Source organism: Xenopus laevis, chromosome 7L, assembly GCF_017654675.1.
Source record: "Xenopus laevis strain J_2021 chromosome 7L, Xenopus_laevis_v10.1, whole genome shotgun sequence".
In the NCBI taxonomy this organism is placed as follows: Eukaryota; Metazoa; Chordata; class Amphibia; order Anura; family Pipidae; genus Xenopus; species Xenopus laevis.
This window is the reverse complement of record NC_054383.1, coordinates 119,151,165-119,168,474: the sequence shown is the minus strand read 5'-3', so window position 1 is coordinate 119,168,474 and position 17,310 is coordinate 119,151,165. Positions and strand designations below refer to the sequence as shown.

At 39.4% G+C, this 17,310-nt stretch overlaps 1 protein-coding gene across 2 annotated transcripts in view; it reads left to right on the top strand.

The window, feature by feature from the left end:
• Nucleotides 1–17,310, top strand: part of LOC108696757 (circularly permutated Ras protein 1) — a 39,242-nt gene that overhangs the window by 15,848 nt on the left and 6,084 nt on the right. For both annotated transcript variants that reach the window (XM_018226376.2, XM_041569623.1), the window contains 12 exons: nt 2,023–2,166; nt 3,122–3,214; nt 4,203–4,285; nt 4,597–4,773; nt 4,957–4,998; nt 10,822–10,911; nt 11,051–11,202; nt 12,400–12,481; nt 12,717–12,844; nt 13,712–13,796; nt 15,658–15,764; nt 16,915–17,027. In XM_018226376.2, the coding sequence (XP_018081865.1) occupies nt 2,023–2,166; nt 3,122–3,214; nt 4,203–4,285; nt 4,597–4,773; nt 4,957–4,998; nt 10,822–10,911; nt 11,051–11,202; nt 12,400–12,481; nt 12,717–12,844; nt 13,712–13,796; nt 15,658–15,764; nt 16,915–17,027 (1,296 nt within the window). The remainder of the gene's footprint in view (nt 1–2,022; nt 2,167–3,121; nt 3,215–4,202; nt 4,286–4,596; nt 4,774–4,956; nt 4,999–10,821; nt 10,912–11,050; nt 11,203–12,399; nt 12,482–12,716; nt 12,845–13,711; nt 13,797–15,657; nt 15,765–16,914; nt 17,028–17,310) is intronic.

Below are 17,310 nucleotides of genomic sequence, written 5' to 3'. Positions count from 1 at the left end.
TTCATTTTCAATAGATAACTCCACTTTCACCTATGTAATAAAATACATCTGGTCCTTACTAATTGTTATTCACTTTCTCATCAAGTCACATATAAACTCTCCTCTTTTGCCAAACAGTCTCTACTCAAGGCTCTGATACTGAGCTACCATCTAACTTCACTTCTAACCTTATCCAATTTTGCATTTAGCCTTACATTACCCTAGACCAGTGGTCTGCAATGAGTGGTTTGTGAGCAACATGCTGCTCACCACCAACCCCTTGGATGTTGCTCCCAGTGATCTCAAAGCAGGTGCTTATTTCTGAATTCCAGGCTAGGAGACAAGTTTTGGTTGTATGTTAACAAGCTGTACTGCCAAACAGAGTCTCTTGGAGGCTGCCAGTCCATATACTGTATATTCAATCACAGCCCATAATTGGCACCCCCAGGAACTTTTTGCATGCTTGTGTTGCTCCTCCACTCTTTCTACATTTGAATGTGGCTGATGGGTAAAAAATGGTTGAGGATCCCTATCCTAGACGTTTTCCTATATAGGTACCCCACCCCAGCCTTAAGGTGGCCATAGATGTAACAATTACGATCTTTCTTGGAAAAGATCTTTCCAAAAAAGATTGTTCGTTTCAATACACACGTGTAGAGCTGAATTGTCAGATATACAGGTAGAAACAATAGAATTCTACCTGTATCTGGCAATTCAGCACTAACAATGGCTGATGTTTGGGTGACTTCAAAGGCACCCAATCAAAATTTTCCATCCAGCCGAATTGACCAGACGACCGATATCCAAGTCTTCTGCCGATATTGGTTGGCACGTTTCCCACCATACACGCACCGAATATAGTACGAAAATATTTTTTGCCCAATTCTGGAAAAAGTTTGCGGCTTGGCACTCTCTGTTAAAGGAGAACTAAACCCCCCTACAGCTTAAAGCCCCCATTTGCCTTCTCCACTGGTTCCCCTCCTTCTTCCTCCCACATTCTGTCCAACAAGAATAAGTGTCCCGTCCAGCAACACTCAAGCCCGGATTTGTGGTGAGGCCACCAAGGCCCAGGCCTAGGGCGGCATGATGCCCAACCACACCCACATTGGTTCAGAAACACTGGGGATACTCAGGAGATACAATAGTTTTAAATTTCCCATGCGCCAATCCCCATTGCTCTGGTCCCAATGATGAAAATTTGAGCAAGTAAAAGGGAAGGGACAGGGGTGACAAACGACAGACAGGGGTGCCCACTATGTAAATCCGGCCCTGGCAACAATGACCTACATCTGCAGCGGAGCTCAGAGGTGCCATGTTCAGTTGCTACAGTATCTTCTGGATCCTCTTCTTTCTGGATCCTAATGGGGGTGTATTCGAGATCCAGCAGCTCAATTGGCTTTTCAACTAACTGCTGATAATATAACCTCCAGTTTTTTATCGGCCTTTGGAAGTCTTTTAACATCACCAAATGTAGCCCATGTGGGGTGTTTTTTTTTTGTAGGGAGGTTTTGCAGTAAAAAATTACAGCTTCCCAGAATGTTTGTATTAGAGGACATGCAATGGAAAAAAAATGGAAAAGAGATCACCATTTTTATGCTGCATGCCAGGCCCTAAATGTGTTATTATATAAGAGAGGATTTGCCTTTACATCTAGTGGAAGTTGGCTCTCTGTTAGAGTAAAGGTGAAGCTAAGGAAAAAGCTGGTGTTAGAGCCTGCTCCCATTTGGGGCACCAATCCTTTTATCTTTACAGGCACCTGGTAAGTGCAGTTTTCAGTGCCATATTTCTCATTTATTCTTCTGAATCATGATCTTGCCCATCCCCCACAACTTGCGTCTAACATACCATTCTCTAGAGTAGAAATAAAAGACATAAGGATGGAGATCTTTATGTCTGTTATTTCCACCCTAGAGAATATTAAAATCCACCTTCTATTGTGTTATAATCACCTTCTAAGCAGTTAGCTGTTGGATATGGTTTGTTGTGTTGGGGCTGAATGAATACTTTACGATAATTATTTTACATTATGTTACTCATTTTCAGCTATGTACTATGAACCACCAACTGGCGGTGTATACAGTGCTTACCTGGATATACTTCCTGCAACTTCCTCAGAGCTGGAAAGGTCAAAGACTCCACCTCCTGTTCCAGAGAGAAAGAAGAGGCATTCACTGGTCTCACCAGTTTGTAAGTCTTGGTTTTTGCTGTTTCTGTCATTACAAAGTTTAGGGGGATACTGATGTCCAACAACTGTCTCTTCATTCACATATAATCTAATGCTATTAAAAAATACACCAGGTATTTGTTCTGCAAGCAGAAACCCAACTATAAATTACTGACCTTGAGTAAAATTTTAACTAGTTGCATTGCCCCCTTTATGCAAGGATTGTTCTGCAGATTATACAGCCTGACTTTATAGAGTATGAAATGCATATGTGTTTAGCTCTATACATTGTGGGGTTAATCCTCAGCTGCAATTGAGGCATAAGGGTCGTTATTATTGTTTTAAGGGGTGGGACATGGGGAAAACACAATTAAGAAGACATGGGAGGTATCTGAACCATGCAGTAAGGCAGGAGTGCCCAACATGACCGCATTAGTGCATTGATTTTGTCCCCTATGGGCATGCACAGGTATCTATATGATCTAATCAGTGATCTGGGGGCCAATGGTCGGATCAGCCTAATTTGGCCCAGAATGTAAGTGGCCAATTAGGGCAACGATCCACTCGTCAAAGACCTCACCAAATAAGTGGATCTTGTGTGTATGGCCAGCTTAACTCTTTCCTTAAAACTGAACAAAAGGGACTACAGCATTTGTGCACTTGAGTAGAGGCACACAAGCCTACATTGGGTAGGAATTTTTCAGTAGCGCAAAGACGCAACACAAAAGCACTAAAATATATCCTCCATCCCCATAAATTTAAATCACCAGACAAATCCTAACACATTTCTCACACGAGGGTAGCATTGGAAATGTGTCACTACATTTTTCCAGGATAATATCAACCAACAAGCACTTGCCTGAGTATTGCCATTCTGTGGTTGGGCTGCTAAAAGTACCCAAAGTAGCGCTGTGTGCTCTTAGGAGCATTTTTTTTACAAGCTAACCAGTGATGTTTGGTCATTACTATGTCTTGTAGCACCTAATCTGGAAGAAAACAAAGTGGAAGAACAGTTACAGGCAAACTGCAACATCCTGCTCCTTAATCTTGGGAAGCTGGTGGATATTTCAGGTAAGACAATACCATTGCTACTTGAAATGAGGATCATTATGTTGGTATACTTTACTAATTGGATTGTTGTATTTAATTTATGGTATTATTTTGGTTTAAAATGTGAAATTTGCATGGTATCGCTCTGTACAGGTTAAAATACCAAGGGAGTTGTCCTCACTATGCCCTTTAAGAACCTTTTAGTGGGTCACTCCCTAACTAAATGGACAATAAATGTTACCAGTTTGAGGCTTTTTGGTCCTGTGGTCTTGACTTTTATATACTCAGTGTATAATCAGTATACTCAATTATATAGTGTAGCCAGTACTGAGCAAACCTACACTTGACCACGACTGTCTACTGGGAGGTCCCACGGGAGATAAAATGTAGTATAAAATATCAATGAAGTCCAGCAAAGAGTTTTATGTGTTTCTAATGGACACAAGTTGGTTGGTGCAAGGAATTTTTACTCTCATAAAGGACCTCAATTTCAAAGAAGGCTGCAAGGCTATAACCTTCCCATATGCACCTTTTTAGTTTTCCTATTTGTTTGTGTCTGTAGAATCTATGGTATATTTAATTATTAAGTCATTTTGCTTTTGTGGCCCCCTTGTCCCTGTGACTTTGAGCATTTATTAGCAGGTGGATGCCCAAAAAGTATTAATGATATGGGTGCAGAAGATTCCTTCTCTTTGTATGAATTTTGTGGTCACACCATTTCCTCCCCCTATGGTTCACTGATGGGCAAAACTTTCCCTTTTGTGCGGTCTAAATAAATGCCACAAAGTGGCATTCTTTAGAGAGATAATGGACCACTCTTGTACATACTATGTCAGAAAGCCTTTCCCTTGGCTTGAGGAGCTTCCAGTCATAGTCATACACATCAATTATAAAATGTACCTTTTTCAAGTAATGACTTTTAATTGTCACTCTTCCTTCTAAGGATTGGGTGCTTAGGAAAAGCACAAGATGTATCTCATTCTGAAGCCCTTCTCATTTTTAACCATAGGTACAGCCAGCTCTGTCAAGCCATCTCTGTGTAGCAGATGCTCTGCCGCATTATCCAAGATCAACCCTGTACTTGAGAACAAGGTGAATGGAAGCTGAATGCAGTCACATGGTGGTACCCTAACCTCTGATAATAGGAAGAAGCAGGTTAACTACATAATTATTATTGCAGGAAACACAATGTCAGACAAGTTGCACTGTCAAGTGACAGGACTTTTAGCTCTCTAGGATCATTGTACGGCAAGAATATAGTATACCTGCAAGGATCATTTTGTCACAATCCTGCCTGATGTTTGTTGTGCAACACAAAGTTTCATATTAATTGCGCTGGTCCCACTCACACTTGTCCCTTTGCCCAGCAGATACAGTATACTGACACTTCATTTTTTCTCCAGACCTGGTGTTGTGTTTTTTGTGGATGTGAAAATACTATGCAAGTCGGTACACACATTGAGAACTTTACAGAAGATGAAATCTGCCTCTATGATCCACTACCTGGACAGGCACCTGATGACGACTCTTTATTAATATTTTGCGTTGACATATCTGGGAGTATGAGTGTGACATCAGAGGTGAGTCTTGTTAGTCTTATATTTGATATATCTCAGTTCAATACAGCTGTAGTAATTCTGATGTCAGAGCCTTTCACATACCCCCTAGTAGAGTTCCATATCTTTACATGAATCCCATTGCTCTTGTTCTTCTTATGTTTGGTACAGTGACATCAAACTTACATTGCGCTTATGTCGTTGCAGATAGAAAATGACCTGAACTTGAACTACATAACAAGAATGGAGGTAAGGCTCATAGGGATAAGTTGGATTCTCTGGGGCCCACATATATATATATTTATATATATAGATTACCTTTATCCCTAGCATAGTATGTACTATACAGGCACAGTAAAACACTCCGGTGACCCTGTTTTAAAATGATTGATGGTGAGTGGATAAGGGTGATTTATTGGGTGAGCACACGGGAGTTAACACAGTGGAGGTGATACGGTTCAGTCAGTGATTGAGATGGAAGAAGATCAGCTACGGGCGTGCAAGGTGTCTCCCGAAACTGATGGGTTGAATGTAGACTTTAATTGACAAATACGGGGTGGTATGTTTAAAACAAAGATGAGCGATTTGAGTCTGGTGCACGCAAGATGTCTAAATGTTGTAAATTACAATTTACTAAACTAATGGTTTCATTGAGCAAGGTGGGACTGATACGTATAACTAAACAAATATGTTTTAAAGGGAAAGTAAGGCCTAAGGATATAGTGCAAGCATACTTATAACATTAGTTGTGGATAGCTGGCTGTATAGTTTTCTGAGTCACTTTCAAACCTAACTCAATGAACGATACTTTAGTAACTGCGACAATTTTGTTACCGTTATAAGAATGGGAGAATTTGCTACATGATTAATATTACAATAACAAAGTTACATTGTATTTTGTTTTTATCCTGTTTTTATCTGGATGTTTTGTAATAAGTGTTGATGGTAGGATCTGATTAATTGTTGTGATGTGATACGTATTATATCTTAGCTCTCTATGTGTTTATTATGCTATGTTTCCATGGAGTCGCCCAGTGGTGACGAGGGGAATATGTCATTGTTACATCAGCTGTTTTCCCACCATTTCCTGTATATATGGGATGTTTATTAAGCATTTTGCACTTTGAGAAAGTCCTAGGACTAGGCCGAAACGTCAGCCGCAATGTGATAACAAATAATACTTAAGACCTGTGAGTGCGGTTTCTATTTGATGGACTATATATATATATATATATATATATATATATATATATATATATATATATATATATATATATATATATATATATATATATATATATATATATATATATACAAATACTAGATTCCTCTGCACTCAACCCATTATCAATATATTTAAGACAGAGACATGGGATGACTTTGACGTAGTTGGCCAGCTTAAATATATTGCAATATATGGACAAACAATCCCTGTTTTGTTTAAAGGGTAAGGCATTTTTCAGTAGCAGTATGCACAAAATGTCTCTGTCTTAAATATATTGATAATGGGTTGAGTGCAGAGGAATCTTGTATTTGTCTATATGTATTTTGTGGTCACACCCTCATTGCACCCCCACCTAATGATTTTAAAAACTAGTGGTGAGCACAACTTTCCCTTGTTTGTTATAGTTCTACAAGAGCAGTGACCAGCTCCATGTTGTAGCTCCCACCCCCTCCAACTATAGTCAGGTGATCCCACTGGTGTCTAATAAAAGGGCAGCCAAGTTTGGGAGTTTTACTTTGAAAGCAGCTAGTAAGTTGAAGGTAAAACGTATTCGTCCCTTTTATAAAATGTATAATGAAACCATAGAATTCTTAATGAATCAAATGAAAATTGAGCATAGGACTGGCCAGATATGGGATGACTTTGACGTAGTTGGCCAGCTTAAATATATTGCAATATATGGACAAACAATCCCTGTTTTGTTTAAAGGGTAAGGCATTTTTCAGTAGCAGTATGCACAAAATGTCTCTGTCTTAAATATATTGATAATGGGTTGAGTGCAGAGGAATCTTGTATTTGTCTATATGTATTTTCTCAAAGGCTTGAGTGCAAGCCGAAACGTTAGTTACTTATACTGAAATAAACACCATTTTTGATTTTGATAAGTCCTGTGAGTGCGAGCTTCTTCACTTCTCTCTCTCTCTCTCTCTCTCTCTATATATATATATATATATATATATATATATATATATATATATATATATATATATATATATATATATATATATATATGCTAAAGGTGTTGTTTCTATCCTACAAATAACTGCTAGATCATACTGAAGTTTACAGCTGATGGGCTGCAAGTTAGTAAGCAATACATAAAATAGTTAAATTAAATTAAATAGTTCAGGGTAACAATAGCTACCTAGCAAGGGAATTCTGCACCTTAAGCTGTTTGCCATAAGTAGCTTGGTAAGGATCCACCTAATTTTAGCTCAATGTTGTCCAGTTAGAGGTCCATACTCTAGATACATTTCTGTCCTCCAAGCCCTAAGACTGTTCAATATCTATTTTCTTTGTATGACTTAAGCATTTGCAGATGTTTTTCTAGGTACCCAAGAGACCCAGTCCCCTATTTCTTCATTTTAGGTTAACCTTCCTGTCCATCATTAGTACCCAACTGTTTGGGCTCTATGAGTTTCAAAATTGTGAATATAAATATATCACTCTTTAAAAGAAGCTCAACACAGAGCTGTGTTAATGACCTAGGAAGGGTACAAGGAAGTGAAACTAATTGTCTATGTACCTTCTTGTACATCTTATTCCCAAAACTCTTGGCAATGATTCATTTTCAAATCTGGTCAGACAGCCTAGCTTCAAAAATGCTGTAAAACAGGAATTATGAAACACCTTTAATAATTGTTAAATGCTATTTCATGAGTTTATAATCGTATTGTTGGGTCTGCTGCCAAACAGTAAATTCCAATCTCTCAAGTATTATATTTATTGTGCCTTTTCTAAATAGACACAGTACAATCTTGAAATTTCCTCTTTCCTCCTCGGGAATGCTCTGTTGATTGAATATAAGTTTGCTTACTTTTTGCTCAGAAATTATGATTGTGCTCAGATTAAATGGACAAAATGGGATTTCTATTTACTTGGGCATTGAGCCATATAGGAAATATATAGAGCAGGGGTCCCCAACCTTTTTTTCCAGGAACCACATTCAATTGTAAGAAGAATCTGTAGAAGGTAAGGGAGTCTGCATTTAGCCAATTAACACTTTATAGATGAATGCTTCAATCCTCTTACAAGAATTGAAACATCCAAAATTGCCAAACTTTCAATGAGACGGAGAAGAGCACTCAAATGCAGATTAAATGCTTGTGGTTAATATTTATTCAAACTGCTGTACAGCAGTTGTCTACAGCAGTTTGAATAAATATTAACCACAAGCAGTTAATCTGCATTTCAGTGTTCTCCTCCTTCTCACTGAAAGTTTGGCAATTGTAAGAAGAGTTGGGGAGCAACACAAACATGATAAAGCCCCTGGGGATGCCAAATGAGGACTGTGATTGGCTATTTGGTAGAGGCTATGTTTGGCAGTACATCTGGTTTTATGCAACCAAAACCTATCTCCAAGCCTGGAATTCAAAAATAAGCACCTGCTTTAAGGCCCAGTGTCGGACTAGCCCACCGGGATACAGGAAAGCTCCCGGTGGGCCCAGGTGTCAGTGGGCCCTCATGCTGCTAAATATTTGGCCTATTTCATGGCCATTCCCTATTTCTATGAGAACAAAGAGGCTAAATAGATGGAATAATAGATTATAGTATGTAAAGAAAAGAGACTAGGAGAATAGAAATTGAGCGAGGAGAAGAAGAAGAAAATAGTACTTAGTGGGCCCCTAGTCTAAGATTTTTTGGTGGGCCCTGGTGTCCCAGTCCAACACTGTTGAGGCCACTGGGAACAACAGCCAAGGGGTTGGTGAGCAACATTTTGCTCGCGAGCCACTGTTTTGGGATCACTGGTATAGAGTACAGTATCATACCTCCCAACTGTCCCGTTTTGAGTGGGACAGACCCGCTTTTGACAGCCAACCCGCAGTCACGGATATGTACTGATAAATCCCGGGTTTCTCTTTGATCTGCTGCACTTAACAGTCAGTAAAAGATAACTAAATTGCGTATTGGCAGACAGCCCAGAATACATACTTGACATTCTTTTGTGACAGTTTGATATGATAAGAAGTCAGACTCACAGTTCAGGGTTAGTCAGAGCTGGGCCAACCCGGCCAGACGCCCTAGGCAACCTGGCCGGCCACGGCGCCAGCTTAGTGTGGGCTCGATCGCGCATGTGCAAAACTACGCACCAGCGCAAAACTACGCACCTACGCGCCAGCGCGCATGGGCGAATCTACCTGCATGCGCGCAACCACATTTAAACGGAAATTAACAGCGCCAGCCAGGGAGACACAGGACCGGACATGGGGTAGATGACAGAGCAAGTACGTGCCTGGCGCCCCCTCAGCTTTGCACCCTAGGCATGTACCTACTCTGCCTACCCCTAGTTCCGGCCCTGGGGTTAGTTCACACGAGGAGATTCGGGGAGATTTTGTCGCCTGACGACTAATCGCCTCTTCTTCTGGGCGACAATCTCGCCGAACTGCCTCTGCGTGTCTTCCCATTCGCTATAATGAAAAGTCGGCTGCGCTAAAGCACACGCAGCACTATATTTTCCGAAGTCTTTGACTTTGAAGTCGTCCGAAGTTTCCTTGTCAGGCAACTTCGGGCGACTTCTGAAAACGCAGTGCCACATGTGTTTTAGCACAGGAGACTTTTCATTATAGAGGATGGGAAGACACGCAGAGGCAGTTCAGGAGATTGTCGCCCAGAAGAAGAGGCGATTAGTCGCCAGGCGACAAAATCTCCCTGAATCTCCTCGAATCTCCTCGTGTGAACTAACCCTTAAAGGGCAATTCACCTTCATTTGCAAAACTGTAATAACATATAAAAACCACAGAAATGTGTTCAAACTTTCATAACCTGCCAAATTTTGTAAAATGAACATGGTAATTAGGGGGTGTGGCCACAACAATTGTGTCCCTCTTTCTGTTTCCTAAATGTTGGGAGGTTTGCAGTATATATGAAAAGAAGCGTGTTATTCAAATTGTTTAAAGTTTCAATAAATGCTCCACCTCTCTGCACCATTTTCTGTAATACATCAATGGTGGAAGATAACACCTGGTCAAGATGATTTATAGAAGTGGTTTCCAAATTGTGCAGGCTCAGGCTGAAGGCCAGTTAATGTGAGATTTGGGGAGAATGGCTATTTGCTCTCCTAGATACAACAGGAATCCTAGCCTGAAGGGCAATTAGAAGTGAGATTTTGGGGTGAATATGTACTGCTGTCTTGGATGTGACTTGATGATTGATACATCAGCATTTTCCTATATTTTTATACATTTTATGAACTTAGGGTTGGACCTTAAAGGGGGACCTGGCTAAAATGTTAACCTTCAAGTTGGGCTTCAACTGAAAAATCTTGAAAACCACTGATTTATAGATATATGTTGAACCACAAGGGCAAAGCAAGGGTGGGATAAAGGAGCAAAAAACAAAAACACCAATTAAAAGTACATTTAGAAAGCTCTGATTGCAAAACAGTCATTTAAATAAAACTGGGATCAAACTCAAATTTGAATTCTAAATGAAATTGTTAGTTACAACTGGCTATGTAACTTCTATACATGAGTGTATAGAGTCACTGAAAGATACCAGTTATGCATGTTTCTGTCAGTTTACTTTCACTGCCTATAAAAAAGTAAACATTAATGTACTTAACGTTGCACAGAAAGTTCATGAAATTGTTCCTACGGGTGTATCCTTTAGAAATCACAAACAAATACCTGGCCTTGTGGTATGAGTTTGTCTGCACCAACCAACTCTCTATTCATCAAAAAAATAAATAAGCAGCCTTGGGCACAACATTGTTATTTAGATTGAAGATCAAGCCTGAGACTTTGGCTGAGCTATTGCTGTACTTGGAATACATAAAACTGAGCATTGTGCATTATTTTCTCCAAAAGGATATAGCGGACAAAAGTGCTGATTTTATGTTATTTTCACAGGCCTTGAAAACTGGTCTCTTACAGTCTCTTGATTATCTTTATAATCAACATCCAAAGAAAAGGGTTGTCCTCATCACTTTCAGTGACCAGGTGAGTGGCCTTTAGCAGCATTGTAATAGCCAGATGGTGATAATGGTTACAGTTACACCAACCTAGACAACCCCTCATGAATGTCCTTGATACAGAAGCAATGAGCACTGCATTGATGTGGCACACTTATCTGTTTCAGGTAATGATATATGGGGATGGCACTTCACCACCTCATATCCTGGATGATACGGAGCTGTTGGATCCTGATTACTTAAAATCCTGTGGAGAAACCCAGCCTATGCCTCACACATTAGAAGAAACACTGATTGCACTGAAGTCGAGTATTGGAAGGTACTGTGTATGTTGATGAAACAGTTTGTGGCTGGAGAATGGGGTGCTCCCGAGGTGGTGAAGCATCTAATAAACATGGGAACCCCCAATTGTTGAATTACATCCAGCAGCAGTTTTTTTCATTGATTGTGATTATTTATAGGCAAGGGCAGAGGCCTGTTCTTGGAATATGAGGACATAGTTGTTATAATTGTTGTATTCACTTCAGTTACTGAGTTTGTACCTTAATCACAGAGCTCTATACAATGTCGGTACAGTTGTCTTGTCGATAGACACATAATGCCAATTCTATCCACATAGTGACCTGTTATGTAGAAATCCAGTGACTTGGGTTACCATTCTACCATTTGTTGGCAGCCAGTGCTCAGTTTTACAGTTCAGATACTGGATTATGTTCAGGGCTGGATTTTTACATAGGGCACTCCTAGGCCGGAACCAATTGTTGCCCAAATTCCCCCCTTTCTCACTTTCCCCTTCATATGATTGTGCACTCATGCGCAAACCTTTACACATTGGTTGTGGAGCACAGGAATTGGCTTGCGGCTGATTTAAAGAGCTGGCAAATCCCCCACATGTACCCAGTGCTTCCGAACCCATGGCAAAGTGGCTGCGTGACATGCCATGCCTATAATTTTAGCCCCAGGCCTTTGTGGCCTTTCCACAAATCCAGGCCTGATTATATGTGTGTCACTTGCACTAACATTAGGCACATTACTTGCTGACTGTACTCCTAGGCCTCCTCACTCTCTCACCACAAGTCCAGGGTTGGACTGGGCCGGTGGGACAATGAGGAATAAACATCCCTAGCGGGCCCCACCGACCATCATGCTATAGTTCATGCTATAGGGATGATTATTATTCAATTCTGATGCAGAGCACAAAGAAAAATAATGAATGCAAATTGCAAAAGTGCTCAGATTTCTGAGCACCCTGACCAACTTTACATGAATTTGTTTTGAGAGTGTACATTTTTTTCTTTCATTTTTAAGATACAAAGGTTGCTGGGTTTCAATTACAAACATTTAATTTTGCAGACAATTAAGTTCAGGCCCACAGCAGTCATGTATGTCTGTTTTTAACAATGGGCAGCATTATGTGCCTTTTAAAAAAAGTGTTGTCTGATCAACTTTCCAAAGCAGAATTAATAACTGGGCATTAATTCAGACGCAGACAATAACATGTCTTGTGTTACAACAGTTTGAATGAAATGGGAGCAACGGCACTTGGACCTGCAGCATTGGTCTCCATAGCGATGGCAGCTCAGAAACCAGGATCCAAGGCAAGTGAGTCTGGATTATTAATACATAGGGAGTAGTGAACCCTTTCATTTATACCATATAAGGGAATAATGTAGCCCCTACTGTAAAATTTAAGGATATTTGAAGTCACAGAGAAATTCCAAGACCATATAAAGGAAGAAAGAACAGGCACTCGAGATGTTTTTCAGGTGCTTTATTCAAATCATTGCATTACAGACACATTTTTCATCTCCCTTTTTTCTCCTGGGAATTCAGGTGATCATCTGCACTGACGGCAGAGCCAACACGTACCTGGGGAACCTGGAGGATATTGCTGAAGAGCATGCCTATCAGTCTTCCCGGCTCTTCTACACCAGCTTATCTGATTTGGCTCTTCAGAATAGGTTAGGCCTTGTGTTTTAATCTAAGATCCCCTAAAACAAGTATACTGTACATATACATTCTCCCTATATAAGATTTAAAGGGCATGTAAAGTCTAAAATAGAATGAGGCTAGAAATGCTGTATTTTGTATACTAAATATAAACATGAACTTACTGCACCACAAGCCTAATCAAACAAATGATTTATGCTTTCAAAGTTGGCCACAGTGGGTCACCATCTTGTAACTTTGTTACACATTGCAAGACTAAGACTGTGCACATGCTCAGTGTGGTCTGGGCTGCTTAGGGATCATAAACAAAGCTGTTTGAGTTCTGTATGGCTGGGAAGTAAGGCGGGGGCTCCCCCTGCTGTTCATAAGTATGATTGTTTCCCTGCTCAGCAGTTAGGGACCATCTGACAATTCCTATCCACAGCAGTAAATGAAGGGAGAATTTCACTGCATACAGTTTCTTATAAAAACTGTACACATTTTTCAATTAAAGTATATTGGAGATAGGTTTCTTTTTCATTAAAGAAAGTAAAAATGGGATTTTATTTTTTTGCCTTTACATGCCATTTAAGGGAATAATGTTACAAAGGAAAAACAACCTGATTACTGATGTGTAGGATTTCCACATGTCAAATCCTCCCTTTTTTTCAATTTTTAAAATACCAACCTTCTGAAACCTCCAACTCCTCCAAACTTCTGAAACCTCCAACCTTCAGAAACCTCCAATTTCTGTAAGGCCAACCTAATATTGTTCCAGGGAAAGGCAACTGGCAAGTTAGGGATATTGTGGATAGAATAATACGACTCAGCACTTGTAGATATAAGAAGTCCTTGACTTTCTTTTTTGCAGACCTAACATATTACATTTTTCCCTACAGTGTGGTAGTGTCAGTGCTGACCATAGAAGGGACTGACTGCAGGTTGTCTGAACTAGGGCAGTTAGCTGATAAGACTGGAGGCAAGGTAAGGTACACATTTATTCAGTCATACAACAATCACTAGTAATTGTCTTTTGATATACAGGTATGGGATCCGGTATCCGGAAACCTATTATCCGGAAACCCGTTATACAGAAAGCTCTGAATTACAGAAAGGCTGTCTTCCATAGGCTCCATTTTTTCCAAATAATCCACATTTTTAAAAAGTATTTCCTTTTTCTCTGTAATAATAAAACAATAACTTGTACTTGATCCCAATTAAGATATAATTAATCCTTATTGGAGGCAAAATCAGCCTATTGGGTTTATTTAGGGGCATATTTATCAAGGGTTGAATTTCAAATTGAAAAAAATTGAGAAATTCAAATTTTTTTTTGGTCGAATAGGTCCGTAATCGGCCGAATTCGAATCGAAGGAAAAAAAAAACTTTGATTTTTCAAAGTCCACCAATTTTTATAGAGACAGTACATGATAAATTTCGATATTCGAATTTTTGAATTTTTTTTAAATTCGAATCAAATTTGGACTGTTCCCTAGTCGAAGTACACAAAAATAGGTTGAATATAACTCGACCTTTGATAAATCTGTCCCTTAATGTTTACATAAATTTCTAGTAGACTTAAGGCATGAAGACAAAATTATGGAAAGATCCATTATCCACAAAACCTCAGGTCCTGAGCATTCTGGATAACAGGTCCCATACCTGTAAAGTGTTAGGATCCCAATTTTTTGTTTTTCAACATTTAGGCTAAAGGCACTTTAATACTGTCTTGGGGGAACGTAGGTATTAAATGGACTATGTGCATAAAATAAATAAACACAAATGTATTCATTCTGGGAAGTTGTAGCTACATCTTCTACCACAGTAGGTTTGTATAATTCATTCTAATTGTATCTAGCTACTTTCTTGAAGCTTTTGTGTAGAGAGCAGAAAATGGGGCGTGATCTTTCTCTGACACCATGGTGAAATAGTTCCTTTTTAATTCGTCTATTTTAACATTCAATACACTGCTTAATACTACTCTTTGTTTTTGTATTAGTCAAGATTTTTTTCTGCCTTAATTTTCTTATTGCCTCCAATTTGCTTTTCTAATTGTGCAAACAAGTAATTTCACTGCACCGCTTAATATATTTAAAGGGGTTGTTCACCTTTAAATTAACTTTTAGTATGATGTAGAGAATGATATTCTGAGACTATTTGCAATTGGTTCATATTTTTATTATTTGTGGTGTTTGAAGTATTTAGCTTTTTATTCAGCAGCTCTCCAGTTTGCAATTTCAGAAATCTAGTTGCTAGGGTCCAAATTACCCTAGCAACCATGCATTGATTTGCATAAGAAACTGGAATATAAATAGGAGAGGCCTGAATAGAAAGATGAGCAAAAAAACATGGCAATAGCAATTCATTTGTAATCTTACAGAGCATTTGCTTTTAGATGGGTCAGTGACCCTCATTTGAAAGCTGGAAAGAGTCAGAAGAAAAATGCAAATAATTCAAAAACTATAAAAAAAAATATAATGAAGACCAATTGAAAAGTTGCTTAGATTGGCCATTCTATAAAAGGATGTCGCCCGAAGTTTCCTCGTGAGGCAACTTTGGAAAATGAAGCGCCGCGAGTGCCACCCCGCTGGCGATTTTTCAATATAGCTGGCGGGAAGGCAGGGAAAAGTTCGGGGAGATTGTCGCCCAGAAGAAGAGGCGATTAGTCGCCAGGCGACTAAATCTCCCAGAATCTCCCTGTGTGACCTTACCCTACGGGGTAAATATATCAGCTCTCTCCCAGGGATTTTATAGGAAGCTACTAATGACAGGAAGGCTACTAATTACCAATACTATGATCTGATAAAAAATATAGACTGACACTAATTGTTATTTGGCTCTGTAGGTGAATATTGTCCATCCTCTGAAGTTGGCCCAAGAGTTCCAGTCTATTCTGGAAGAAGAAATCAATGCTACAGACGTGAATGTGAGGGTTTACCTACCCAGTTACATGTAAGTGTAAGGGGAAGGTTTATTATAATGGCAATACATACCAAGGTTGCTCTGATACAGAACCAGTTTGATTTTATTGCGGTATCTGTAGTTATATGAACTGACTGAAAGCTAAGTGAGATTGAAATTATAGCGCCATATCTTTAAGGACCTCCTGGTGCGTTACAACAAACATGGCAGCCACATAAAGATGGCTCTTATGTTCTGCATAAAAATGACCTTTGCAAGTGATTCTCTGGACGCAAGTCTGCCTCACCTTTTAAAGGGGTTGTTCAATTTTTAGTATGATAAAGGGAGTGATATTCTGAGACAATTTGCAATTGGTTTTCATTTTTTATTATTTGTGGTTTTTAAGTTATTTAGCTTTTTTATTCAACAGCTCTCCAGTTTACAATTTCAGTTGTCTGGTTGCTAGGGTCCACATTACCCTTACATGATTAGGAGAGGACTGAGTAGAAAGATGAGTAATAAAAAGTAGCAATAAAAATAAATGTGTAGACTTACAGAGCTTTTGTTTTTTAGATTGAGATCAGTGACCCCCATTTGAAAGCTGAAAAGAATCAGAATAAAATAATTTGAAAACTATAATAAATAAATAATGAAGACCAATTGAAAAGTTGCCATTCTATAACATACTAAAAAGTTAACTCAAAAGTGAACTGGCCCTTTAATGCAGCCTGCAGAGAGTACCCTGGGATTACTGGCAATTTGAAGAGAGTGGTAGCTCCAGGGTTCCTGTGTGCCAATTGGCTAGTTCATCAATGGACGTGGTGACAATTATAAGAGAGTGCAAGGAGTGCATGTGTGTGGATGCAAGTACAACAAGACAAGGCACAACACGAGGTGTTTTCATTTTATAGCAGCCACACTCACGGCTGCAGTCGTAAATGAGTCTGAATATTTACAATATTTAAAGAGTGCATTCCATATTTTCAGCTATGAATCCTGCAGGGTTTCTATACATTTCAATGTATTATTGAAGAATTGTTTTTTAGAGAATTGTCAGTTTTTCCTTAAATAAATAATCCGCATGACCGGAAGTAATGGGCCCTCAGCAGGGTACAATACAGTATGTTCTTGTGATCAGAAGTGGTGCCCCATGACGGTTTACTCTATTGGTTTTTGTCCTTTTTTTTCCCTCTGTGGCCAGGTATTTCGTATACGAGGGGCACTCTGCATCTATATTGGAGCGAACCATTGGAAGCACCACACCTGATACCGTGCTGTCTATGGAGTTTGACATCCATTCATCCAAGATTGAGGGTGATTAAGAAAAATGGTTTATTCTTATAAAAAGAAATTATTAGCAATATAATCAGGGGCGTAACTACAGAGGAAGCAGACCCTGCGGCTTCAGGGGCCTCCCAGAGTCCAAAATAGTGAGCATTTTAACAATTATTGGTAAAACAGGGCAATCTATAATTATGTTGGGGGGTCATAAAATGAATATGCTGTGGGGCCCAATAACATCTAGTTACGCCACTGAATGTAATGCTACGCAGGGCAGCCATCAGGGGGGGACAGGGGGGAGAGTTGTAGGGGGCCC